Here is a 25,856-nt window from a genome sequence, read left to right as displayed (position 1 = left end):
GGAGGGGCAGAGAGAGACGGAAACACAGAATCCAAAGCAGGTTCCAGGCTCCCAGCTGTCAGCACACAGCCTGATGCAGGGCTCGAACTCGTGAACCCGACATCATGACCTGAGCCAAAGTCCAACACAACTGACTGAGTCACCCAGGCGTCCTTTCCTTTTCAGTATTTTTATGGCTATTCAGAGTCCTTGAGAGTCTAGGTAAATTTTAGGATGGATTTCTGTATTTATGCAAAAAATGTTAGTAGGATTTTGGTATTGATTGCTTAGAATCTGCATATTGCTTTGGGTAGTGTGGACATTTTAACACTATCAGATTTTCTACTTCATGACATGGGATGTTTGTCATATTATTTGTGTCTTTACTTTTTTTCAGCAGTGATTTATAGTTTCAGCGTACAAGTCTTTCACTGTCTTAAAAAATGTATTCTTTTTTGATGTATTATAAAGGGAATTGTTTTGAATTTCTTTTCAGATTGTTCACAGTGACTGTATAGAAATGCAACTGATTTTTGCATGTTGACTTTTGTCTCCTGCCATGTTGTTGAATGTGTTTATTAGCTCTAACAGTTTTGTGTGTGTGTTTGGAATCTTTAGGGTTTTTTTACAAAGAAGATCATGCCATCTGTGAACAAAGATAACTTTGCTTTTTCCTTTACAATTTGGATGCCTCTTGTTTCTTTTTCTTGCCTAATTGCTCTGGCTAGGACTTCTAGTACTATGCATAGAAGTGACAAGAGAAATCATCATTATCTTGTTCCTGATCTCAGAGGAAGAGCTTTCAACCTTTTTTAAATTAAGTATGATGTTAGCTGTGAGCTTTCTTATAAGGCCTTTGTTATGTTGAGGTAGTTTTAGTTTTATCGTACCTAATTTTCTTTTTCCCAGTTTGAGTTGTTTATGTGATGGAAAGGTATTGAGTTTTGTCAGATGCATTTTCCATACCAATTCATATGGCTTTTGTCCTTCATTTTGCCAGTATGGTGTATCACATCGATTTTTGTGTGTTGAACCCCCTTATACTCCAAGGATAAGCTCCACTTGGTCATAGTGTATAATCCTTTTAATATGCTGCTGAAATCAGTTTGCTAGTATTTTGTTGAGTATTTCTGCATCAGTATTCATTACAGATATCAGTATATAATTTTCTTGTAGTGTTTTTGCCTGGTTTTCCTGTGAGGGTAATGTTGGTCTCATAGAATGAGTGTATGTATCCTCCTCTTCCAGTTTTTGGAGGAGTTTGAGGAGTACTGGTGTTAATTTCTCCTTAATTGTTTGGTAGACTTCACCAGTGATGGTTCTTTCCTTGTTGCTGATTCCCGAATGAATATTCTTACTAGTTTTATATCTGATCAGGCTTTCTCTTTATTGATTTGACCTTGATAGGGTCTCTGTTTCCAGCAGTTTATCCATTTTTTTCTAGGTTACCCAATTTGTTGGCACACACTTTTTTATATTATTGTTTTAAAACCTACCCCCTTCCCCCCTCCCCACCCCGTGGCACTGGTTTTAATGTCTCCTGTTTTCATTTCTGATTTTAGTTGTTTGAGCCTTCTCTGTTTTTTGTTTGTTTGTTTGTTTTTGTTTTTGTTTTGTTTTTTTTTAATTAATCTAGCTAAATATTGTCTGAACAGTTAATTTTTGACCTGGATTAGTTTTCATTGTTTAACACACCAAGCACCGTCATGTATAAGCACACAAATAGCTTTTTTCTTTCTTATCCACCCAAACCTTTCAAGGGCTTTTCTTTCTTGTATTTTTGTCCTATATTCTTAGACATACTTGAGATATGTTCTACTGCAATACCCAGGAGATATGATATCTTCATCAGCTAGGATGGTAGTTTGGCCAGAATGCTAAGAAGGACCTATTTCCTGATTTTGCGAATCTTACTTTTCCAATATAGGATCTTTCGTGTATAGTTCCCTGATCTTTAGCCTGTCCGATGAGAGTATGTATTTATATCAGTGATTCCAGAGTGCACCTTTGTAATCTTGGGATCATTTCCACACCACACACAGACTGAGAGGTGAGCTAAGCATGAGCAGACTCCCGACAATAAAGAAAAGGCCAAGATGACACCAATAAGAGAAACCTCACAGCACACTGGGATGCTGGGTCACAGCAGGGACTGCGGTCCACATGCCACCTTCACAATCTGACAGGCTTAGGGTGCAACACCACAGTTAAAAATCACACTGATTCTGAAGGGGAAGAAAAGCAGGAAGGAAGAAGTGTTGCTGACTGTAGGAGGAAGGAAGAGCCTCTGTGAAAACCTCCTGATCTGGAAACACATGTCTCTGTAGGGTTTCTGTTCTGTAATGTGCCAATCAAAAAATAATAATCAAGTAGGTTCTACGTCACCCCCACGTTCTCTCCATCCTGCATCCCACCCGTCAGCCCTTTACCTGAGCCAAAGCTGGAATGCGCTGGAAACCTGATCTCCTGGAAGCCGCCGTGGGTACTGTGACTATTTTCAGAAAAAGTGGCCACCATCCTTTTCTAGAGTCCAGCGTTCGTTCTGTTCCCTCACTGCTTTGTTCCCATTATTAAACTGTGGCTGGTCACATAGCCCTGGATGACTTTTATCTCTTCTCTTTCTGAACGTACTTTCTGGTAGGGTATTTTGGGTTGTGGAAGTCACCTTGAGCTTCTTAGAGAAGAAGACTGCATGTCGAGAGGGTGTATTATGAATTCACCAGCGTTCATTTTTTCATGCTTTCAAGGTGAGAGCTGCAACCCACGCAGGTATTTAGCAAGTTAAATTGGAGGAATGGATGGCAGGTTGCCAGGGGAAGCAGCCTATGATTATGATGCAGGGGTGTGTCCCCCTGGGCCCAGAGCATAGGAAACCGATCCTGATACGATGCAGGGCCTGTCCTTCCTGGGCCCATAACGAGGGGCCGTGGCTGATTATAGTCCAAGGGCACAACTTTACCTGGACCCATCACCAGGGGCTGTGGCTGATTATAATCCAAGGGCACGTCTTCCACTAGACCCACCTCCAGGGGTGGTAGGTCCTGATTATAATCCAAGGGCACATCTTCCACTAGACCCACCTCCAGGGGTGGTAATTCCTGTGATAATCCAGGGGCACATCTTCACATTGGCCCATCACTTGGGGCAGTAGCTGATTATAATCCAAGTGCACATCTCCATCTAGACACATCACCAGGGGCTGTCGCTCCTGATTATACTCCAAGGGCATATCTTCTCCTGGCCCATCTTGTGGGGACCAGTAGCTCCTTTATATAATCCAGTTCACATCTCCGTCTAGACACATCACCAGGAGCTGCCACTCCCGATTATAATCCAAGGGCACATCTTCTCCTGGCCCATCTTGTGGGGACTAGTAGCTCCTGACTATAATCAAGGGCACATCTTCTTCTGGCCCATCTCTGGTCAGTAATAGCTTCTGATTATCATCCAAGGGCACATCTCCGTCTGGACACATCACCAGGGGCTGTCGCTCCCAATTATACTCCAAGGGCACATCTCCTGGGCAGTAGTAGCTCCTGATTATAGTCCAAGGGCACATCTCCGTCTAGACACATCACCAGCGGCTGTCACTCCCGATTATAATCCAAGGGCACATCTTGTCCTGGCTCATCTGGTGGGGACTAGTAGCTCCTGACTATAATCCAAGTGCACATCTTCTTCTGGCCCATCTCTGGACAGTAGCAGCTCCTAATTATAATCTGAGGGCACATCTCTGTCTAGACACATCACCAGGGGCTGTTGCTCCTGATTATAATCCAAGGGCACATCTCCGTCTAGACACATCACCAGGGGCTGTTGCTCCCGATTATAATCCAAGGGCACATCTTCTTCTGGCTCATCTCTGGTCAGTAGTAGCTCCTGATTATAGTCCAAGGGCACATCTCCGTCTGGACACATCACCAGGGGCTGTTGCTCCCGATTATAATCCAAGGACACATCTTCTTGTGGCCCATCTTGTGGGACTAGGAGCTCCTTTATAATCCAAGCGCTATCTTCTTCTGGCCCATCTCTGGGCATTAGTAGCTCCTGACTATAATCCAAGGGCACATCTCCACCTGGATACATCACCAGGCGCTGTTGCTCCCGATTATAATCCAAGGGCACATTTTCTCCTGGCCCATCTCATGGGAACTAGTAGCTCCTTTATATAATCCAAGGGCACATCTTCTTCTGGCCCCTCTCTGGGCAGTAGCAGCTCCTAATTATAATCCGAGGGCACATCTCCGCCTGGATACATCACCAGGGGCTGTTGCTCCCGATTATAATCCAAGGGCACATCTTCTCCTGGCCCATCTCATGGGAACTAGTAGCTCCTTTATATAATCCAAGGGCACATCTTCTTCTGGCCCCTCTCTGGGCAGTAGCAGCTCCTGATTATAATCTGAGGGCACATCTCCGTCTAGACACATCACCAGGAGCTGCCACTCCCGATTATAATCCAAGGGCACATCTTCTCCTGGCCCACCGGGCACATCTTCTTCTGGCCCATCTCTGGTCAGTAGTAGCTTCTGATTATCATCCAAGGGCACATCTCCGTCTGGACACATCACCAGGGGCTGTCGCTCCCAATTATACTCCAAGGGCACATCTCCTGGGCAGTAGTAGCTCCTGATTATAGTCCAAGGGCACATCTCCGTCTAGACACATCACCAGCGGCTGTCGCTCCCGATTATAATCCAAGGGCACATCTTGTCCTGGCTCATCTGGTGGGGACTAGTAGCTCCTGACTATAATCCAAGGGCACATCTTCTTCTGGCCCATCTCTGGTCAGTAGCAGCTCCTAATTATAATCTGAGGGCACATCTCCGTCTAGACACATCACCAGGGGCTGTTGCTCCTGACTATAATCCGAGGGCACCTCTCCTTCTAGACACATCACCAGGGGCTGTCACTCCCAATTATAATCCAAGGGCACATCTCCGTCTAGACACATCACCAGGGGCTGTTGCTCCCGATTATAATCCTAGGGCCAATCTTCTCCTCGACCATCTTGTGGGGACTAGTAGTTCCGTTATAGAATCCAAGGGCACATATTCTGGCCCATCTTCTGGGCAGTAGTATCTCCTGACTATAATCCGAGGGCACCTCTCCGTCTAGACACATCACCGGGGGCTGTCGCTCCTGATTATAATCCAAGGGCTATTCTTCTTCTGGCCCATTTTCTGGGCAGTAGTATCTCCTGACTATAATCCGAGGGCACCTCTCCGTCTAGACACATCACCAGGGGCTGTCACTCCCGATTATAATCCAAGGGCACATCTCCGTCTAGACACATCACCAGGGGCTGTTGCTCCTGACTATAATCCAAGGGCACATCTCCGCCTGGATACATCACCAGGGGCTGTTGCTCCCGATTATAATCCAAGGGCACATCTTGTCCTGGCTCATCTGGTGGGGACTAGTAGCTCCTGACTATAATCCAAGGGCACATCTTCTTCTGGCCCATCTCTGGGCAGTAGCAGCTCCTAATTATAATCTGAGGGCACATCTCCGTCTAGACACATCACCAGGGGCTGTTGCTCCTGATTATAATCCAAGGGCACCTCTCCGTCTAGACACATCACCAGGGGCTGTCACTCCCAATTATAATCCAAGGGCACATCTCCGTCTAGACACATCACCAGGGGCTGTCACTCCCGATTATAATCCAAGGGCACATCTCCGTCTAGACACATCACCAGGGGCTGTTGCTCCTGACTATAATCCAAGGGCACATCTCCGCCTGGATACATCACCAGGGGCTGTTGCTCCCGATTATAATCCAAGGGCACATCTTGTCCTGGCTCATCTGGTGGGGACTAGTAGCTCCTGACTATAATCCAAGGGCACATCTTCTTCTGGCCCATCTCTGGGCAGTAGCAGCTCCTAATTATAATCTGAGGGCACATCTCCGTCTAGACACATCACCAGGGGCTGTTGCTCCTGATTATAATCCAAGGGCACCTCTCCGTCTAGACACATCACCAGGGGCTGTTGCTCCCGATTATAATCCAAGGGCACATCTTCTCCTGGCCCATCTCGTGGGACTAGTAGCTCCTTTATATAATCCAAGGACATATTTTCTTCTGGCCCATCTCTGGGCAGTAGTAGCTCCTGATTATAATCCAAGGGCACATCTCCGTCTAGACACATCACCAGGGCCTGTTGCTCCTGATTATAATCCAAGGACACATGTTCTCCAGGCCCATCTCGTGGGGACTAGTAGCTCCTGACTATAATCCAAGGGAACATCTTCTTCTGGCCCCTCTCTGGGCAGTAGCAGCTCCTGATTATAATCTGAGGGCACATCTCTGTTTAGACACAACACCAGGGGCTGTCGCTCCCGATTATAATCCAAGGGCACATCTTGTCCTGGCCCATCTCGTGGGGACTAGTAGCTCCTTTTTATAATCCAATGGGATATCTTTGCCTGGACTCATCACCAGGGGCCATAGCTACTGAAACAATACAAGGGCCCATCTTGCCTGGGACCGTGAGCAGGGGCACTATCTCCTGAATATGGTCCAAAGGCACATCTTTTCCTGGTCCCTTCAACTGGGGCAGTATGTCCTGATTTTAGTCCCAGGGCACATCTTTGCCTAGTCCCATCAACTGGGGCAACATCTCCCCATTATATTACAATGGTACATGTTTGTCAGGCCCCTCACCAAGGGTGGTAATTCCTGTTTATAATCCAAGGACACATCTTCACCTGGCCCTGTCACCTGGGCCATATGTCTTGATTATGATCCAAACACACATCTTTTTTGGGTCCCATTACCTGGGACAGTTGCTGATTATAATCAAAGGGCACACATCTTCACCTGGGCCCATCACTGGGGCCGTCGCTCCTGATTTTGATCCCAGGGCACATCTTCGTTGGAGCCCATCACCTGAGCCAGTAACCCACAGTGGTGTTGCAGGGGCGTGTCCTTGCCTGGGTCCATCACCAAGGGAAACTTCCCCTGATTATGATGCAGTGGTGTCTGTACTGTGGCCAGTCACCAGGGACAGCAGCCCCTAATTGTGATGCAGGGGCGTATCTTTCCCTGTGCCCATCACCAGGGTAACCAGCCCCTCATTGTGATGTGGGGTGCGTCTTTCCCTGTGCCCACCCAGCTACGTAGAGGATGTGGCTAAATCCTGTGTCTTGAACACACAAGCAGAATGGACCTGAATCTTTCTTGCATCAGCAGACTCCAGTGTTCAATTTGAAAGGAAGTCTCTCTCCCGGAAGAGTTGGGCCATGAATGTCCCCAGCAGGAAATACTTTTGAGCAGTAAGTTTTGTAGGCTTTTTGTAGGCGTTTTCTAAATGACTTAATAGTGAAATAAATGTAAACCATCGGTTAGTCAGGGGCTTCATTTTTTTATGACAAAAGAGCTCTTTTAAATTGTAAAAAATTTAAGACATAAATACGTACGCGGTTCATCTATGTTTTCTGTGGGTTGTTGGTTCCTTCCATTCTGTTTTCAGCAAATTCCTTCATGCATGGAATCTTCTAGATCCGTGAAATATTTTGGCACAATTTAGCAAGCGAAACTTGGCTGAGAAGACCTGTAACGGAAAGCAGGCACCTTTTATGGTATGGAATCCTCCAGAAGGTCTTCCTGTTGTCCTGATCTTTCACCAGCTCTGAGATTTCCCAAGTAAAGTCCAGGGCATGGCCTCTGGGCCAGACGAGGGGAATATGACAGGGCCGTATGCAGGCACCGTGGTCAGCCCCACAATGCTCCCTCACACATGGGCTCCTCGAAAGTGCCGGCCCCCTGTGCCTTCTGCCCCCACTGCACTGAGCTGCTGGCATTACATCTCTTTCCTCCTTGTTCCTTAGGACATCGCCCAGAGGGACAGAGCAGAATGACGAGGTAGAAGCCTGGTCCACTGGCCAGGCAACAATGGTGTGGTGCCCAGGGCTCCTTCCCAGGGAGAGGTGGCTGAGGGAGGGGGAGCCAGCAGGTGTGTCCTCTGAGGTGGGTGTGTGTTTGGGGGCGGGGTGGGTGTCGGTCCCTGGTCTCCCAGTGGGTTCCTCACATGTTCCGGGGACTCAGGTCCCTGCGGGAGAGCATTTCCACTGTGGAGTACCGTTCCAGCATGTAGACTGGGGGTCACCTGTGAGGACGTCCCCGCAGAAGCAGCCAGTCCCCTCTAGGGCTGAGAACTTAGACCGGCCCGTCTCCGTCTCTGCTCAGCATCACAGAGAAATGCACCTGAGCCATGATGCGGGCACGCCTGACCACTGTGTGGGTCCTCGTTCCGTGTCTGCACAAGTCCTTCCTCCTTGTCCGCCAGGCTGTCTCCTCCTGTGTCTTTATGTCCCTTACTACTTTTGTTTTCCTCCTCTCCGTCCTTGTGTGTTTTCCCCACACGCTCAGTCGCCTGAGGCTGTTAGCAGGCCTGTCCACAGCCTCCCTCCTTTTCTGCACATGCTTTCCGCCATCGAGCTGGGCCACAAGGCACTGTCTCTTCCCATCCTCCTATACATGTCCTTTTTCTTCGCTTAACCCTCAAAGGCATGTAGTGCTGTGTGAGTGCTCAGGGACGTAAAGGAAAGTTCTCCTTCCCCCTGGGGTATGCAGTCAATTTAGGGGACGTGCGGATCCATGCAAGAGAAAACCCATGGTAGCATACAATTTCACATCAAGAGGAAATTCAGGATGGGTATGGACAAAAATAAGGCAGATTATTCTTTTTTTTTTTTTTAAATTTTTTTTAACGTTTATTTTATTTTTGAGACAGAGAGAGACAGAGCATGAATGGGGGAGGGCCAGAGAGAGAGGGAGACCCAGAATCCGAAACAGGCTCCAGGCTCTGAGCCGTCAGCACAGAGCCCGACGCGGGGCTCGAACTCACAGACCGTGAGATCATGACCTGAGCTGAAGTCGGACGCTTAACCAACTGAGCCACCCAGGCGCCCCAAGGCAGATTATTCTTGAAGCAGTGGCAGCTTTGTGGCAGGCCCTTGAACTTGAGGTCGAGTGAGGAGACCATAGAAGATATGGGTGGGTGAGGGGGGAGGGCATGGCCCTAAATAGGCACAGCTTTCCCCTCAGTTACTTCGGGTCCTTGGCCCCTTCATTGCTCATGTGTTTGCTGCTTCTGAGAGTGGGGAACCGCTGGGAGTTTTGAAGAAGAGTAGTGCCAGAGTGAAACCACGCTGGGGGGGGGGGGGCGGGTGAAAGGGGTTCTTCTGGGTTTATGGGACATGATGAAGAGGGCAGGGGAGAGGTGTGCTGGAGCAGGACCGGGGTGGAAAGACTTGACCTAAGATGGACTCAGAAGGTCTGAGTGGACCACAGTCCCATGCAGGATGACAGTGTCCCATGATGCACAGGTGACAAGACTCTTGGGTTACTCCAGCAGACAGCATGTGAGAACAGACGGACACTCCCAGGATAGTTGTGCATGTACGAAACTTACCACTCTGCGAATAAGAAGACAGGCAGAAGTAGGAACCTGTCCCTTCATCATAACAAGCCACAGTCAGAATGGCATGCCTTTTAATGTTTTTTTTTTGTAATTATAAAAATTACACTTGCTTCATATAATACAAAAGGGTAGAAATTAGAAGCCCCATAACTCCTACTCCATGGTGATGACTATTCCTTACTCCTTAGTTACCTATTAGGGTGTGTCCTTCTAGGCCTTAGGATGCCTTTTTGTTTGTGTGTAGACACACACACACACACAACACACACTCACACTCACTCACATCCACCTTAAAGGAATATGGTAATTCATGAAGAGCATACACGGGGTCTGTGTGTCTCCCTCGGACAAGAGCCTGGGAAGCCCCAGAACACGCTCCCTCTGTCGTGTCCCGAGGTAAGCCGTGTGGGTCGCGGCTGGTTGGTGGCCGAGCCCCTCCTCCTGGTCAGCCTCGATTACAGTGGTATCCACCGCTGAGCCTCGAGGACAGGCCAGTGTCAGGGCCTCCGTGTTTGCTCAGCTGTGGGTGTGTGTCAGCGTCCGGGCCCCTGTACCGTCTGCATTTCACACGCAGTGGCGTCGGGGCCCGCAGGATTGAAGTTACTTGCCCAAAGACTATGGAGGTTGGTGTTCCACCCTGGCACGGAGTCCGGCAGGTGGAGCTCCCGACCATGGCCCTGTGCTCCCCGATGTCGTGGCCGTGGCCTCACATCGAGGTAGCCGGCTGTCGTGCAATGCAGCGAGAAGGTGACGCCCTGTGGTGCTCTGTCCTCCTTCAGTTGTGCACAAGCCATGTAGAGAAGTCCTACCTGTCAGGGCTTTGGCCTTCAAAGTCTACACATCCGGCAGCAGCTTGAGTTGGCGGACGCTTAGCTGATTCTCCACTGCCAGACCAGCTTTCCACGGTAAGCTGGGAGTCCGTGAGTTTTCACTAGGCTCAGTGCATTCGTTGAGCATTGCACAATTAAAGGACATACGTTTCAAGTGACAGGAAAATCACAAGCTAACAGCCATGATAATCCATCCACCTTATCCGGTGCTGCCTTTCTGTGTAGGAAATATAATTAGGCACATATCCACGGAAATGTATGCTTGGCAGGGGTTGGGGACCACCCCTACAATCAGACTATTTGCTGCTCAGATACAAGTAGCCAACGTTTCATGTTTTTATCCGCACACCGCCCCCCCCCGCCTTTTTAAAAAATATCAGCTTATTTAATGTTGTATACAGACATAACTCCTTCTTTGGGATTTAACATTTCGATGTTCAGACACTGCTAATTGCATTCATTATTATTTCCTGAATTGTAAAGGACATATTCTAAATTGAGCAAAATGAGATCCATGTCTTTTTTTTCGGAGATCCTAGATATTACATGCCTGTGGACGTCAATGTTTTTCTCAAATTGTAAAGCCTTACAGATTCTGTTTTTACACGTGTTGGTTGTTTTTCCATGGATTTTCCAGTGTGAGGAAGGATAACATAATGGATAAAAGAAATCCCCTGGGGGAAGGGGATGCCTGCAGCATGGGTCAAGAGGTTTGAGGTTGCATGGAAACGTCCAGGCCGTGTTAGGAGCCCATGCTCTCCACACAGGTGCAAAGTCGGGTGTGGGTGGTGGGAGGCGTCGGACCGATGAGCGGCCAGGTCCACAAGGCCGACTGGTTTGCCCCTACTTCCACAGCTCCGTTATAGCAGACCGGACCCATGGGGATGCCATGGATAGACGCACGGAATGGGAGGCATTATCGTTTTACGGTTTTTGTTTCAGACACACGGCACACAACAGGCAGAATATTTCCACTGGGCCTTGATGATTGTTTTCCAATGTTTCTTGACAATATAAAAAATTATATTTCTTGCTTAAAGATTGAAAACAGCTCTTCTTCACTTGATCTTAGCCAAAAGGCCGAGAAGCGATGAAAACAGCTCTTCTTAGCAGTAAAAGGTAGAAGCAAACTAAGTGTCTGTTGATTGACTGGATAAGGAATATGTTGTTTATACAGGGATCTATGTATAGTGATGTATATAGCATTCACTCTTTTTTTTTTTCATTTTTTTTAATGTTATTATTTATTTTGAGGCAGAGAGAGAACATGAGCATGGGAGGGGCAGAGAGAGAGGGAGATACAATCCGAAGCAGGCTCTAGGCTCTGAGCTGTCAGTGCAGAGCCCGACGCCGGGGCTCGAACTCACGGACTGTGAGATCATGACCTGAGCTGAAGTCAGACACTTAACCGAGTGAGCCACCCAGGCGCCCCTAGCATTCACTCTTAAAAAAGGCAGGACGTGTGGCACCTGTGACCACATGGGTGAGCCTTGAGGGCGTGACGCTGAATGAAATGAGCCCGTCACAAATGGACAAATATGCATCCAGTCATAGGAGGCACGTGGACTCAGACCCTTCGTGGAGACAGAAATTCCTGGACAGATGAGGTAGAAAGCAGCGGTAACCATATACTACAGTAGACGTTGATGTAAATGTCGCAGAGAGTCTCCGCGTCATGGGCGCGTTCAGATGAATCTCGAACATGGCACCACTGGGCACTTCTTTCCCGACTCACTCGTTCAAGGGGGCACCTGTCAGTGACTGGTCCCCGCATCACCTTCTGTACCCAGTGCCTTTGTGTCTCCAGCAGACTAGACCCAGGGACACAGCAAATCACTTCATTTTTCCCTCACTCAGCGATTCCTCCGAGCACAGACTAGAACAGCAACAATTTTACATTTGAATCTGTGTCGAATCAGGGGGCTGAGCCGCAGGTTCAGAGATTCTGTGATGTGGGCCGTGGGAATCTTGTGTCGGATGAGTGGGGGTGAGCCACAGGTTCACTGATTCTGTGACATGGGCCGTGTGCGGATCTTGTGATGTGTGAGTGGGGCTGAGCCACAGGTTCAGAGATGTAGAGTGAACAGGGAGCTCCTTGCCTCTGGACTCGGGTCGTCGCCACACGAGTGTGATCGAGACCATCAGTTATGGCGGCGCGTCTTGAGTGAACTAAATGCACTATTTTAGATTTGGTTTTATCATGTTCTTAGCCCTTCCTTGTGTAAGTGAAGTTAGAGTTTTATCTTATTCAGGTCAATGATAGAGATGAGGATTCCGTGAGGTGTCAGCATTTGTTCTGATATTTTCCTCTTGGGCTATAAGAAACGGCTATTTAAATAGCTCTTTTGTATATTGATATTGTTGTGACAAATCAGAAGCAGCAACCTTAAACGCGTCTTCTAGTAAATAAAGTTAACACCTTAAGCAACTCACACTGAGTAAACAAAGGCACAGAATGAGATTTTTCCCCAGGATCTTCAATGTTTTGAAATGCGGTTGTCCTGTGAACTGCACAGCTCCACTTAGACCCAGGTTTCTTTCTGTAAGTACAGCATGGCACTGTAAATGTGATCTTCATTATTTTCTTAATCACGTTGGCTTTTCTCTACCCTGCTTTATTGTACGAATACAGCATGTAATATCTATCACATACAAACCATGTGTTGATCGACTCTTTGTAGTTAATTTCAGGAAGAGTCAGAGTTTAGCGTGCGTTTTTAATGGTGTGAGGCTCAGCATCCCCACCCCCATGTTGTTGAAGGGTGCCCGGTAGTGGGTCAGTTTCTTCCAGTATTAAAACACATGTAAGAAAACATCCACGTTCAGTATGCTTTTTCAAAAAGAGTGACCCAGGGGCGCCTCGGTGGCTCAGTCGGTTCAGCATCTTACTCTTGATTTCAGCTCAGGTCGTGATCACGGTTTGTGAGTTTGAGCCCCATGTATGGCTCTGTGCGGACAGCATGGATGGAGACTGCTCACGATTCTCTTCTCCCTCTCTCTCTCTCTGCCCATCCCTTGTTGCTACCCTCTCTCAGAAGAAATAATAAACTTAAAAAAATAACTAAAGATAAAAGAGTGTCCCAGTCTTTCCGCGATCTTTCTGGGGAAGCCTGTGGAATCCGTGGAAAGCTAGAGGCCCAAACACCTCCAGTCAGGTGGTAAAATACGCACAGAATAGACTGCCACCACACGTTTCCCTGTGTCCTCCGTTCACTGCTCACGGCTGTGACCACACGTGTCGAAGAGTCTCTATGAAGATCCCTGTCATTGCTTCTGTGCGGAAGGGGCTCCTGAGGATAAAGTCTTTCTAACAGAGTCCCCTAAGACGCTTAACGACTGACCGCCCTGTGCCGTTTGGTTTTCACATCGAACTCACACTTGGCCCGCTTTCTCTGCCATTGTCCCTTATGCAACACAGAACAATGTCCTTTACTCCGTTTCGGAAGCACAGATCGGTGAGTTTTCCAAATGACCTAGAAGTTACCAACAGCACTATTTGTCGCATGGGCCGGAAGAGAAGACTGTGCCGAGGCCCAGTGGGGCTTGGGGCTGGCCGCAAGGGCAGAGGGCGAGATCTCTGGAACAGAGACCTTCCATTATCGAAACGCAGTGGCCTTGTGAGTTGATGGTTTAGATGCAGGAGAGTGCATGTGATCAAAATGTCGGTTATTACCTGACTTACATTTTCTGAATGCCCCACGTTTCAGAAAAGAATGTGCAACTTCCAACTCAGATACCCTCCGGGTTGTATCAACTTTAATCAACTTATTTTCTTGGTCTGTGCACAGCCTATGCAAACGGCAGTTTAATATGGAGATTTTAAGCTTGTCGGTACAGCAGAGTGATTTAATTTTAATATACACAATTTTTGCCCATGAGGTATTTCTGCAGACTAAATTTCATAAGATGAAGCAAATGTTTTGCAGATTTAAAAGTTCTGCCCCTTTCTGGTTGCATTGAAACATTGGACCTCTGATTCATAAAATATTCTCTGTGTGGTAAATGGTCCAGTATCCGTAGCGACATTTAACTGCATAGTACAGGAATTGAATGTTAGTTATTTATAAACATTACTATACCTGTATGGTAAATATTTTCCCATTCGATATCACATTTTATCTTACAGCGTATAAAATACGTAGATACTATCAATATTTAAACTCTCCACACTGTTTTGACATTTTGCTCTGATAATGCTCCAGTAATTTGAGCATAATTAGCAAATAGCTAAATGCATGATGGAAGAAGGCCTTGAAATTGTGGATTCATTTTCTAGAATGGTAACTCCCTGGTGAGGCCCCTTGAAGAATCCCGATCCCTCCAGGTAGCGTCCCTGTGTGAGACAGGGGACCCAGATCCCAGTGCCTGGCTGACTTCCTTCACTACGAAATTTATCTCTTACTTGTCTTTCGTCTCAACCGTTTGTTCCTCTCGTGCGTGCATCTGACCTGTTTGCTGTCTAGCAGGGGTCGGCAAACAGTGTCTGCGTTTTTGGCTTTGCAGACCACACGCGCTGTTTGTCTCCACTCCTCAGCTCTGCCTTTTGAGCCGAAAGCAGCCACGGCCAGCGGGGATGTGAATGGGCGTGGCTGTGCTCCCACAAAGATTTCTGAGTGGACACCAACATTGGAATCTCCAATCCTTGTCACATGTCCCCAGAACATTCTTCTTTTGACTCTTTTCCCGTTTAAAAATAGGCGGCAGGCTGGATGCACATTTCATGGCGGGTGGAATAAAACACAGGGCAGAAAGCACCGCAGGGTGCATTGAAATCCTGGGTGCAAGGTAGCTGGACTCCTGGACCTGCTGTCCCATTTTGTGCATCCAGAGTGCCGTCCTCCCCTACCCTGGGCCGAACACGCGACTGTGTGTCTATGAAAGCAGAGAGGCCTCAGCTGGGGAATGATGAAGCATGTGGCGGGGGGGGGCAGGCCACGGAGAACACTAGTGAGGAGTAGAACACCTGCCCTCTGAGGCCCCTTACCCTCAACGACCAGCAGGAGCTGGAACATTCTTCCCTGGGGTCCTGAGTCACCTCCTGACAAAGTTACAGTCCCCGACACTGCAAGGCACCAAGGTAAAGGCTTGCTGCTGCTGATTGTGTCCACCTGACACGTACCCAGGCTGGCACTGGTGGAGGGTCCCTCCTGCCTCTTCCTGCTTCTGGGGCCCCAGGCGCCCCTGGGCTTGTGGCCCCGCCCCTCCCGTGTCTGCCTCCCTCTTCCCGTGGCCTTCTTCCCCATGTTTCTGTGTCTTATAAGGACGCCCGTCAGTGGACCTACGGCTCACCCTGTAAATCCAAGATGACTTCACCCCAAACCCTTAATCAGTTACACCTGCAAACACCCTGTTTCCAAATAAGGTCACATTCTGAGGTGCCAGGGAGACATGAGTTTGGGGGAGGACACTCTTCAACTCGGTATGCCCCACAGCCCTGACTGGGAGTCCTCTGTGTAGGCCTCGTCGGCTGGTGGACTTTATTGTGGGGTGACAGGGATGTAAATGTGACGCGGGGGAGCCCTGTTGCTTTGGGTCACCTGGGAATGTACATCCGAGCCATACAACGGACAGAACTGACCTCCCCTGGCCAGCTGACTCAAGGAAGGACGCTATCGTTCTCCAGCAACTTCCAACACTTGAGGGCCCAGCCAGCGTCTGGTGTTTCTACCTTTGTGTCTTAGCTCAGGCTCCTGTATCAAAGTCCCATAGACGGGGGGACTTACACACATTTATTTCTCACCGTTCTGGGGGTGGCAAGTGCACGGTCTGTCTGCTCGCCTGGTCCCGTTCTGGTGTGGTGTCTCTTGTGCTTCTTATGAGGCCACCCATGCCATTGTGGCCTCTATCTACCTCATGGCCTCATAGAACCCCAGTTGCCTCCCAAAGGCTCTGTCTCCAGCATCACCCCGTTGGGGGGTTGGGCTTTAACATGGGAATTCAGGGGGGGGCCTCCATTCACTGCAAAACAGTGACTTTATCTTGCCTGGAACTGAGTCGTGAAGATACCCAACGCCATCCCATTTCCTACATGAGCCAGCTCTCAGACGGGACATAGGCCCTGCAGGAGCTGGGGAGCTAGGATTGAGACCTGGGCAGCGTGACCTCGGACGACGGTGCAGTTACAGAAAAGCAGACGAAGCGGACATGACATGCTGTCATCATCACCCTGTTCTTTGCTGGCGTGCGGACCCCTCTCTGGGCCGTGAACTCTGGGCCAGCGGAACACGGCTCCATTGGCTCTCGCTGCTCACCGGACCCGCAGGCCTGCTGTGACGCTGGACGCATAGGAAGAGCCCCGCTTCCCCCCAGAAGCTGGACTTTGCAAGACACCGCCTCTCCTGCTAAGGCAGGGCTCCTTGGCCTCAGCGGTGCTGACCTCTGGGCGTGTGTCCAGAGGTGGGAGTCCCGTGCACTGTTCCACGTTGACCGGCGTCCCGGTCTCCGCCCACCGGGGGCCGGTAGGGCTTCCTTCCTCAGTTGTGACAACCAAACACCCGTCTCCGTGACCAAAGGCCCCTCAGCAGGGGTGCGAGCAAAAGTGCCCCCACTCGGGAACCGGCGCCTTGCGCTGGGCACTAGGTGAGGCAATCGGTGTCAGGTGGGCCCAAATATGGCATGGGGCCGATGGAAATTCCAGGCTCCTGAGCTGTGTTCAGAGTGAAGCATCACTTGGAAGGAGAGCCCTTCCGGAATTGTCATCACCCAAAAGCAGCCTGTCCCTCAAATCCTGCATCCTGGCACGAGGGCAGAAGGTGCGGTCATCTCCGTCACCGTCCCCACACTTAGGACAGAAGGAGTTAGAATCCACCCGTGGGAGGGCCGTGCACACAGTGTGAGTCACTGCTGGTTCGTCTCCCCTGGGGCTGTGAACACACAGCCTGTGGGTGTTCATCACGAGGCTTGGACTAGAAAAATCAGTCAGGTTAGAGTCCAGGCAGTGCCGAATGTCTCCTGGGAGTGAGGACAGGTGTCAGAGACCCCTGTGGAGAACCACTGCCCCACCATCTCCGGGGACCTTCCACGCCTCCCTGCTGTTGACCCCTGGAGGGGGGGAGGGGTTGACCCCTAGAGGCGCGGGGGGCGGGGAGGGGGCAAGGGGTTGACCCCTAGAGGCGCGGGGGGCAGGGAGGGGGCTGCCTCTTGCTTCCTCTTTGGAGTCGGTGGCTAGAGGAGGGGCCTCTGCTACTGAAATAGAGGGCAACTGGGAAGCTCTGTGTTCCTTTGTGTGTTTTCTTTCCTTGGGCTTTCTGCTTGACCGGTAACAATTTCTGGAGTATTCCCGCCTGCACATCTTTTCGCTTTCACGATTGTGAATTTCGCCTCTTTTCAGGGTCAGGTCCCCAGTTTCTGGCCTCCTACACTGCCTGTGCCACCCTGGGTCCGTGTATTAGCTTCCTGCAGGTACTGTAGAAAATGACCATCAACTTGGTGGCTTACAACAACAGAAATTTGTGTTCCCACACCGCGGGAGACTGTGAGAAATCCAGAATCAGGTCTTCGCGGGACCATACGCTCTCCTGAGGCTTAGGGGAGGATCCTTCCTTGTTTCTGGGGACTCCAGGCATTGATGGGCTTGTGGCTGCGTCCCTCCAATCCCTCCATGTGTCTACACACAGCCTTGTCCCTGTCTCTCCTCTTCTCTTATGGGGACACAGTTGCTATGATCTGAATGTTTGTGCCCCCTACAAAATTCATAGATTGCATTCCTCAGTCCCCCAGTATATAGGTATTAGGAGGTAGGGCTGTCACAAAGTGGTCAGGTCGGGAGGGTGGAGCCCTCACCAATGGGATTAGTGCCTTTATAAAAGAGACCCCATAAAGCTACCTCACTCCTTCTCCTTGTGAAGAAGACACAGTGACAAGCTGATTATCTGTGGGCCAAGAAGGCCTCACCAGCTATGGAGTCAGTCTAGCTTCTTCCTGTGTCCTGACGCCCAGCCTCTGGAAGTCTGAGAAATAAATGTGTGTTTGTAACCACCCAGTCTGGGCTCGTGTTGTTGCAGCCCAAACAGACTAAAACAGTAGCTACTGGATGTATCCGGGATGATCTTATTCTCAACATCCTTCATCATCTCTGCGAAGATCGTTTGTTTTCAAATAAGGTCACAGGACCTGGGGTTAGGACTTGGATATATCTTTTTGGGGGCCAGCAGTCAAGCCACTATACTCAATCCCAGCCCTTTAATCTGTAACATCAAGGTGTTAGCCTGCTTGCCTTCCAGGCGATTGTGAAAGCCACCTTCTGGGAGAGCCCTTCACACGTGGGCGGGTCGGGGTGAGCAGGGGCCATGCCCTGTCAACAGAATACATGTGTGGAAGGTCTAGGCTGGGCACAATCCTGCACCGTGTCTCTGTTCCCAGGACAGGGTTGGGGTCTGCTTTGCTTATGGGTAGCTACCTGGCGTTCATCAACAGACCATATGGCCTGGCCCCAGTGGCACATGCCATCATCTTCCTAGGTGTCCTTCTAGACAAATCTAGACTTAGTGCCCACTCCACAGTTCCTAATGGCGTGCACATTTTTGTAGAGTCTCGTCTCCCCCACGTGGTTAACTTCTCACTGGAGGTGTTGGTGTTTAGCGTAAAGTGCTTCGCGCAAGGCCAGAGCTGGTGGTAGGGTGTCCGTGGATATATCTCAGTGAATTCCAAAGAAATTCTTTAAAGAGCTCGTGTCAGCTCTCAATCTTTTCTACATTTTTCCTTTTCCAAATCCATTTTAATGGCAGCATCCGTGTTTTCTCTCATCGATCTTGGGTCTTTAGGATGAAGTTTTAGGGAAGCGTCCTTCCTATCAAGACTGCTGATAATTCACATTTCTTACTTCTTCCTGTGTAGATTAATCCTTTGAGAGCTGATTCTTCGCAGCAATAGTTATCTGTCTTTCTGCCTTTCCCTTAAACCGACTTAAGCACACCATGGGCCAGAAGCTGTTAGCTGGATTTCATTTATATACTTAATTAACCAGCTTCTCTGCAGGACAGAACTCCATTTACATTTTTAGTCTTTGACTTCTCGGGGGCAGTGACTGAATAAGAGAAACTTGGCATCCAGTGGTTAAAGGGTACAAAAGTTTTTTTAAGGAGTCAGCCAATTATATACCCAGAGAGATTTGAATTTCTTTCTTTCTTAGTGACTGTGTCCCAGACTTTAGGCGATGGTGATGATGATGACAGTAGCCAGCATTTATTTGGGGACTTCCTGTAAGGCTTGTCAAGTTGTCACCCCACTGATTTTATGTGCGTGTCTCCCCGTGTGCACTCCTGTACAGCAGTTGCACAGGGAGAGCACGTCATTGCTGTTTGAGAGGTGACAACATTGAACAGGAGGAGGACACATGTTTGTGTGATGTCCCACCCGGAGGGCTGTGGTCTCTTCCCTTCACCCTCTTCTCAGCCACTTTCAAGGAGCTCAGTGTGCTGTGGCTCATTTAAAAAAAATTTTTTTTTAATGTTTATTTATTTTTGAGAGAGAGACAGAGTTCGAGCAGGGGAGGGGCAGAGAGAGAGGGAGACACAGAATCTGGGGCAGGCTCCAGGCTCCGAGCTGTCAGCACAGAGCCCGACGTGGGGCTTGAACTCAAGCGCGGCAAGATCATGACTGAGCCACCCAGGCGCCCCTGGCAGTTTTATTTTTAAGATTAACAATACTCACCTTCAATTACTATATCCAAAGTTTTGTAATTGGTCATGTTTTCATCATGAGCATTCTTTTGTGCCATCCATCAGGTAAGTAAAGGTTTTTAATTGAAATTTAGCTAATAGATTTAATCCATGATATTAATCAGTAGTTGTTACAAATTGGGTGAGTGTTTAGGCATCTTTATACTTTCAACTAATGTATTCTAACTGCGTAGACACTGACTATAAAAAAGACTTGAACACTGGTTGAAACCATTTTTAAGTGTGAAGGTGTTATAACATGAGATGTATGGATGTGTATTTTTCTTGTCTGGCTATTGTCCGTTCTGGTATCAGAGAAGTACTTTGGTCTCATGACATGAGTTGGGACCTGTTCCCTCCTATTTTCTGAAAAGTTTGTTCAGAATTGGTATTATTTCTTTCTCAAGTGTTTGGTAAGTTCACCAACGAGGCCATTCAATCCTAGATACAGGAAGGTTTTTAACTACGAATTCTCTACTACAAATTGGGCTGTTCAGGTTATTACTGGCTTCTTGAGTGACCTTTTTATCTTTCAAAGAATCTTTCTATTTCATCTAAGTTATTAAATGCATTGGCACAAAGTTGCTCATAATAGTATTTTTTAAGACTTTTAATGACTTTAAGGATCTGTGATGATGTCCTCTGATTACTGGAACTGGTAAATTTGGATCTTCCTTCTTTTTACTTGATTAGTTTGGCTAACAATCGGCCAATTACATTGAACTTTTTTAAGATGCAGCTTTTGGTTTAAGGGATTATCTATCTGTATTCTCTTTTATGCTGTTTCATTGATTGCCTCTCTCTCTCTTTTTTTTTTTTTTTTTTTTGTTTGTTTAACTTGACTTTGCCCTTTCCTTCACTTTCTTGGGGTAAAAGCTTTAATCATTGGTCTTCATTCTTCCAGTTTTTTAGAGGATTGATTTGAGACAATCTTCTTCTGTAATACAAACATCTAGTGCCATAAGTTTTTTTCTAAGCACTGTTTTAGCCACATCCACAGAATTTAAAAAAAATTTTTTTTTTCAACGTTTATTTATTTTTGGAACAGAGAGAGACAGAGCATGAACGGGGGAGGGGCAGAGAGAGAGGGAAACACAGAATCAGAAACAGGCTCCAGGCTCTGAGCCATCAGCCCAGAGCCCGACGCGGGGCTCGAACTCACGGACCGCGAGATCGTGACCTGAGCTGAAGTCGGACACTTAACCGACTGCGCCACCCAGGTGCCCCTACCACATCCGCAGAATTTTAACATGCTATCTTTTTGTTCCCTACAAAATATTGTCTAATTTCCATTTTTGACTTCATCTTTGACTCATGTCTTACATAGAAATGTGTTATTTAATATCCGTTTTTTTTATTTTCCATATACCTTTCAGTTATCAATGCCTATTTTAATTCTTTTATGGTCAGAGAACATATTTTGTTTGATTTCAATCATTTAAAAATGTTTTAGAATTTTTTATAGCTCATGGATTCATGTTCTATCTTGTTGAGTGTTCCACATGTCCTTGAAAATAATTTGTATTCTGCTGTCTTGGGTGATGCGTTATGTAAATGTCAATTCAGTTAAGTTTGCTTGATAATGTTTTTGAAGTCTGCTGTATCCTTACTTTCTATTTGTTCCATCAGTTACTGACAGAGGAATTTGGAACTTGAGTTTGTTTCTCCATTCAGTTCTATTAGTTTTTGCCTTATGTGTTTTGAAGCTCTGTTATTTGATGCATATATACATTTGGAATTCTGTCTTGTTGATGAATTGACCTACTTGTCATTATGACATGTCCCTAGTTATCTCTGAGAACCGTCATTCACTGTTCTAAAGTGCACTTGTTTGCTATTAATGTAGCTACCCAATTTTTTGATTAGTAGTTACATAATACACGGTTTTTAATCCATTTATTTTTAACCTGTCTGAATATAATTAAGTTTTCTGCAGATAGTATGTAACTGCATATCACTTTTGTTTTTGTGTTATTTTTTTCTGTTCTAACTTGGGCATATGTATGTTTATACACCTTCTATAAGGTCATGATCTGCTAATTCCTTCATCTCAGCCATTTCTCTGTCCATTTCTATTCATTGTTTTTTTTCTCCTGGCCATACACTGTGTTTGTGTGCTTTTGTATAGGCATGGTAACTTTTTTTTTTGGGGGGGGGGGGGAGCACAAGCAGGGCAGGGGCAGAGAGGGGGGGACATAGGATCTGAAGTGGGCTCTACACTGACAGGCTGATAGTAGCCAGCCTGATGTGGGTCTCCAACTCATGAACCGCAAGATCATGACCTGAGCTGCAGTCTGACGCTCAGCTGACTGAGCCACCCAGGCGTTCCAAGGCATGGTACCATCTCGATTGGATGTCAGACATTATGAATGTCACATCCAGTGGAGTGCTGGATTTTGCTTTCTTTTTCAAAAAGTTTTAACATTGTCCTCGCGCAGAGTTAAGACCCATACCTTCCTTTGAACATCTCAGAACTGTTTCTCTTAAGGGTCAGGCACTTGACATTATTTGTTGCTTTTGTGAACAGTTTTAGGTGTTTGAACAAAATAACCGTGTCCATCTTTTCTGTTGCGACTAAGAAAGTAGGAACATGGCCTCATGCAGTTACCGAAATAGTAATGATTACACAATTTAAAAATATTATGTTAGGGGTGCTCGGGTGGCTCCTTGGGTTAAGTGTCCGGCTCTTGATTTCAGCTCAGGTCATGATCTCCTGGGTTGTGGGTTCAAGCTCCATGTCGGACTCTGCACTGGCGACACGGAGCCTGCGTGGGACTCTCTCTCTCCCTGGCTCTCTGCCCCTCCCCTACTTGCGCGCTCCCTCAAAATAAACAAACATTAAGGTAAAATACAATGAAATAAAAATTGTGGGTGATTAGTGCTGTGTGTGGATTCAGACGTTACTGTCATAATCAAAATGGGTTTAAGGCGGAAAGGTACTGTTGTGGTTGACAGGTTTCTGATACGCGCCCTTTGTCCACTGGCTGTGTGCACGGCGATATGGCCCTACATGTTCCCTGTATGTGTGCACAGCGGTGTTACCGTGCGCATTCCCTTCCCCATGTCTGTGTCCAGTGGTATCACCCTACGCGTCCCCTGTTCCGTGTCTGTGCGCAGTGGCATCTCCGTCCACGACCCCCGCCCTGTGTCTGTGTGCAGCGACATCTCACTCCGCAACCCCTGCCACGTGTCTGTGCGCTGCGGCATCACCGTATGCGTCCCCCGTGTCTGTGCGCAGCAGCATCTCCCTCCGCATCCCCTGCCCTGTGTTAGTGTGCAGCGGCATCTCCCTTCGTGTCCCCTGCCCTGTGTCTGTGCGCAGCGACATCTCCCTCCGCGACCCCTGCCACGTGTTTGTGCGCAGAGACATCTCCCTCCGCAACCCCTCACGTGTCTGTGCGCAGTTGCGTCTCCCTCCACCTCCCATGTCTGTGCGCTGTGGCATCTCCTTCCGCAACGCCTGCCACGTGTCTGTGCGCTGCGGCATCACCGTATGCGGCATCACCGTATGCGGCATCACCGTATGCGTCCCCCGTGTCTGTGCGCAGCGGTATCTCCCTTCGCGTCCCCTGCCCTGTGTCTGTGCACAGTGGCATCTCCGTCCACGACCCCTGCTCCGTGTCTGTGTATCTCCCTCCGCGATCCCTGCCACGTGTCTGTGCGCTGAGGCATCACCGTATGCGTGTCCCGTGTCTGTGTGCAGCGGCATCTCCCTTCGCGTCCCCTGCCCTGTGTCTGTGCGCAGCGACATCTCCCGCCGTGACCCCTGCCACGTGTTTGTGCGCAGAGACATCTCCCTCCGCAACCCCTCACGTGTCTGTGCGCAGTTGCGTCTCCCTCCACCTCCCAAGTCTGTGCGCTGTGGCATCTCCCTCCGCGACCCCCGTCCTCCTCGCAGTTAGCGCGGCGAATCGTGCTTTCGCGTGCCGCGCTGCTGGTCTTGCTCAGCCGCGTTAAGCACAGTCCGGTGTCTGCGCTGCTCCTCACCGGCTGCTGCTGCAGCTTCCCACCGGCTCCCGCCTTTGCGCGGGACCTGTGCTCCAAGGCCCTTCCTGCTTTCCCCTCCCCAGCAGCGTGAGCAGAGATTGAATTGCTTTCAGTGGAATAGGGGCTTTTCGCAGAACACGCGAGCAGCGCAACCATTGCCTATTCATCGCGAAAGGAAAGGAGAGGAAACGGAACCTGGGCCGCCAAGCGGGGACACCTCCCTGGGCTCACCCCGCCTGCTTTCCACGTTTCCACAAAAGCGGAAGCAGAGTTTGTTTCCGCTAAAATTGCCCGTGTTACTCTGGGAAATGCTATCGGGAAGCCCTGAACTGTGCTTGAGTTTTGTTTTGAGGAGGTGTGCTCAGGGCCTCTAAGCACCCGCCCCGTCCAGTCGGTGTCACGTGAGCTCCCTCCCGCGAAGAGGCGGCGGGGACTCGAGGTCGCGGAGCTAGCCCAGGGTCCGCGGGGCGCCTTCTGGCCCCGGTGTCCCCCACCTCTCTCACGGCTTTCCGCCCTCCTCCCCAGGGGTGGAGAGACTGATTCGCCATCTGCGCCGGCACGGCGTGCCCCTGGCCGTGGCCACCAGCTCCAGCCGCGCATCGTTTGACATGAAGACCGGCAGACACCAGGCCTTCTTCGGCTTGTTTGACCACATCGTGTTGGGGGATGACCCCGAAGTGAGCAACGGGAAGCCACATCCCGACATATTTCTAGTCTGTGCCAAGAGGTTTTCCCCTGCTCCGCCCACCCACCAGGTAAGCCCCGCAGAGGGGAGAAACGGGGGTCGCCCAGGTGGGCTCTGGCCGCTACTCTGGCGCCTTGTGGTCACTGTCGGGCGGCCACGCTGGGGCGCCCTTGTGCTCGGAGACAAGGGCGGGGGAGGGGCCGGGGCAGAGGGGCGCGGGAAGAGCACGGCAGGTTGTGGGGGAGCGTCTGCCCCCCGCGTCACCAGGCCAGTGGTCTGGGACTCGCGCACGCTGTCTTTGAGCGCTTACGTTCGCCGTAACGCTGCAAGACGGGCACCGTGCATCCAAGGGGCCCTGTGACGATGTGGCCCGACGACGTCCGTATTTGTAGCGAGTGGACTTCAAGGCAGATGCTGATTGCAAGGCAAATGTGAATCCTCAAAACTCACCGTTCTCCCCACATGCTTCTCAAGGGATGTTTTGTTACTGCAGAGTTTGTGCTCATAGTGACCTTTGGTTTTATCACAGAGTTTCCAGGCTTCTCTTTCTCTACGGGAAGGGGGCACTGGTGGAGTGTGAGCTCCAGTGCCCTGTCTCCACCCTGTGTGGACCGCTTTGGTACGCGGGGTCCACAGTGCAGACGGAGCAAAATGTTTGAAGATCAGAACCGACTTCAGAACCAGTGGGTCGTGTTTGTTCAGCTTTGCTTCACTTCTCCCTGCACTGTTACTGTTAGGATGGACAGCTTAGCCCCCGTGGGGGGCTTACGCGGGTTCCAGAGGAAGAGGGAGATGCTCTTGAGAGGGGGCGGGCTCAGGGTTGACTGTGCGCCCTTGCAGATTCCAGAACCACAGGGAGAGGGTCTGAGAGGAGGAGGGCTCAGGGCTGACTGTGCACCCTTGCAGATTCCAGAACCATAGGGAGAGGGTCTGAGGGGAGGAGGGCTCAGGGCTGACTGTGCGCCCTTGCAGATTCCAGAACCATAGGGAGAGGGTCTGAGGGGAGGAGGGCTCAGGGCTGACTGTGCGCCCTTGCAGATTCCAGAACCACAGGGAGAGGCTCTGAGAGGAGGAGGGCTCAGGGTTGACTGTGTGTGTACCCTTGCAGATTCCAGAACCATAGGGAGAGGCTCTGAGAGGAAGAGGGCTCAGGGCTGACTGTGCGCCCTTGCAGATTCCAGAACGACCGGGAGAGGGTCTGGGAGGTGGCGGGCTCAGGTCTGACTGTGCGCCCTTGCAGATTCCAGAATGACCAGGAGAGGGTCTGAGAGAGGGCGGGCTCAGGTC

At 49.3% G+C, this 25,856-nt stretch overlaps 1 protein-coding gene across 2 annotated transcripts in view; it reads left to right on the top strand.

Annotated features, from left to right (window-relative positions):
- The window catches only part of LOC122477938 (pseudouridine 5'-phosphatase), a 181,901-nt gene that overhangs the window by 41,311 nt on the left and 114,734 nt on the right, over nucleotides 1–25,856 (top strand). For both annotated transcript variants that reach the window (XR_006295795.1, XM_043571469.1), the window contains exon 3: nucleotides 24,410–24,639. Coding sequence is in view for 1 of the 2 variants with exons in the window: in XM_043571469.1 (XP_043427404.1) it covers nucleotides 24,410–24,639 (230 nt within the window). In the remaining variant the exon portion in view is untranslated. The remainder of the gene's footprint in view (nucleotides 1–24,409; nucleotides 24,640–25,856) is intronic.

This window comes from Prionailurus bengalensis, chromosome X (assembly GCF_016509475.1).
Source record: "Prionailurus bengalensis isolate Pbe53 chromosome X, Fcat_Pben_1.1_paternal_pri, whole genome shotgun sequence".
Classification (NCBI taxonomy): domain Eukaryota; kingdom Metazoa; phylum Chordata; class Mammalia; order Carnivora; family Felidae; genus Prionailurus; species Prionailurus bengalensis.
The sequence above is the reverse complement of the archived record's forward strand: the minus strand, read 5'-3'. Positions and strand labels throughout refer to the sequence as shown.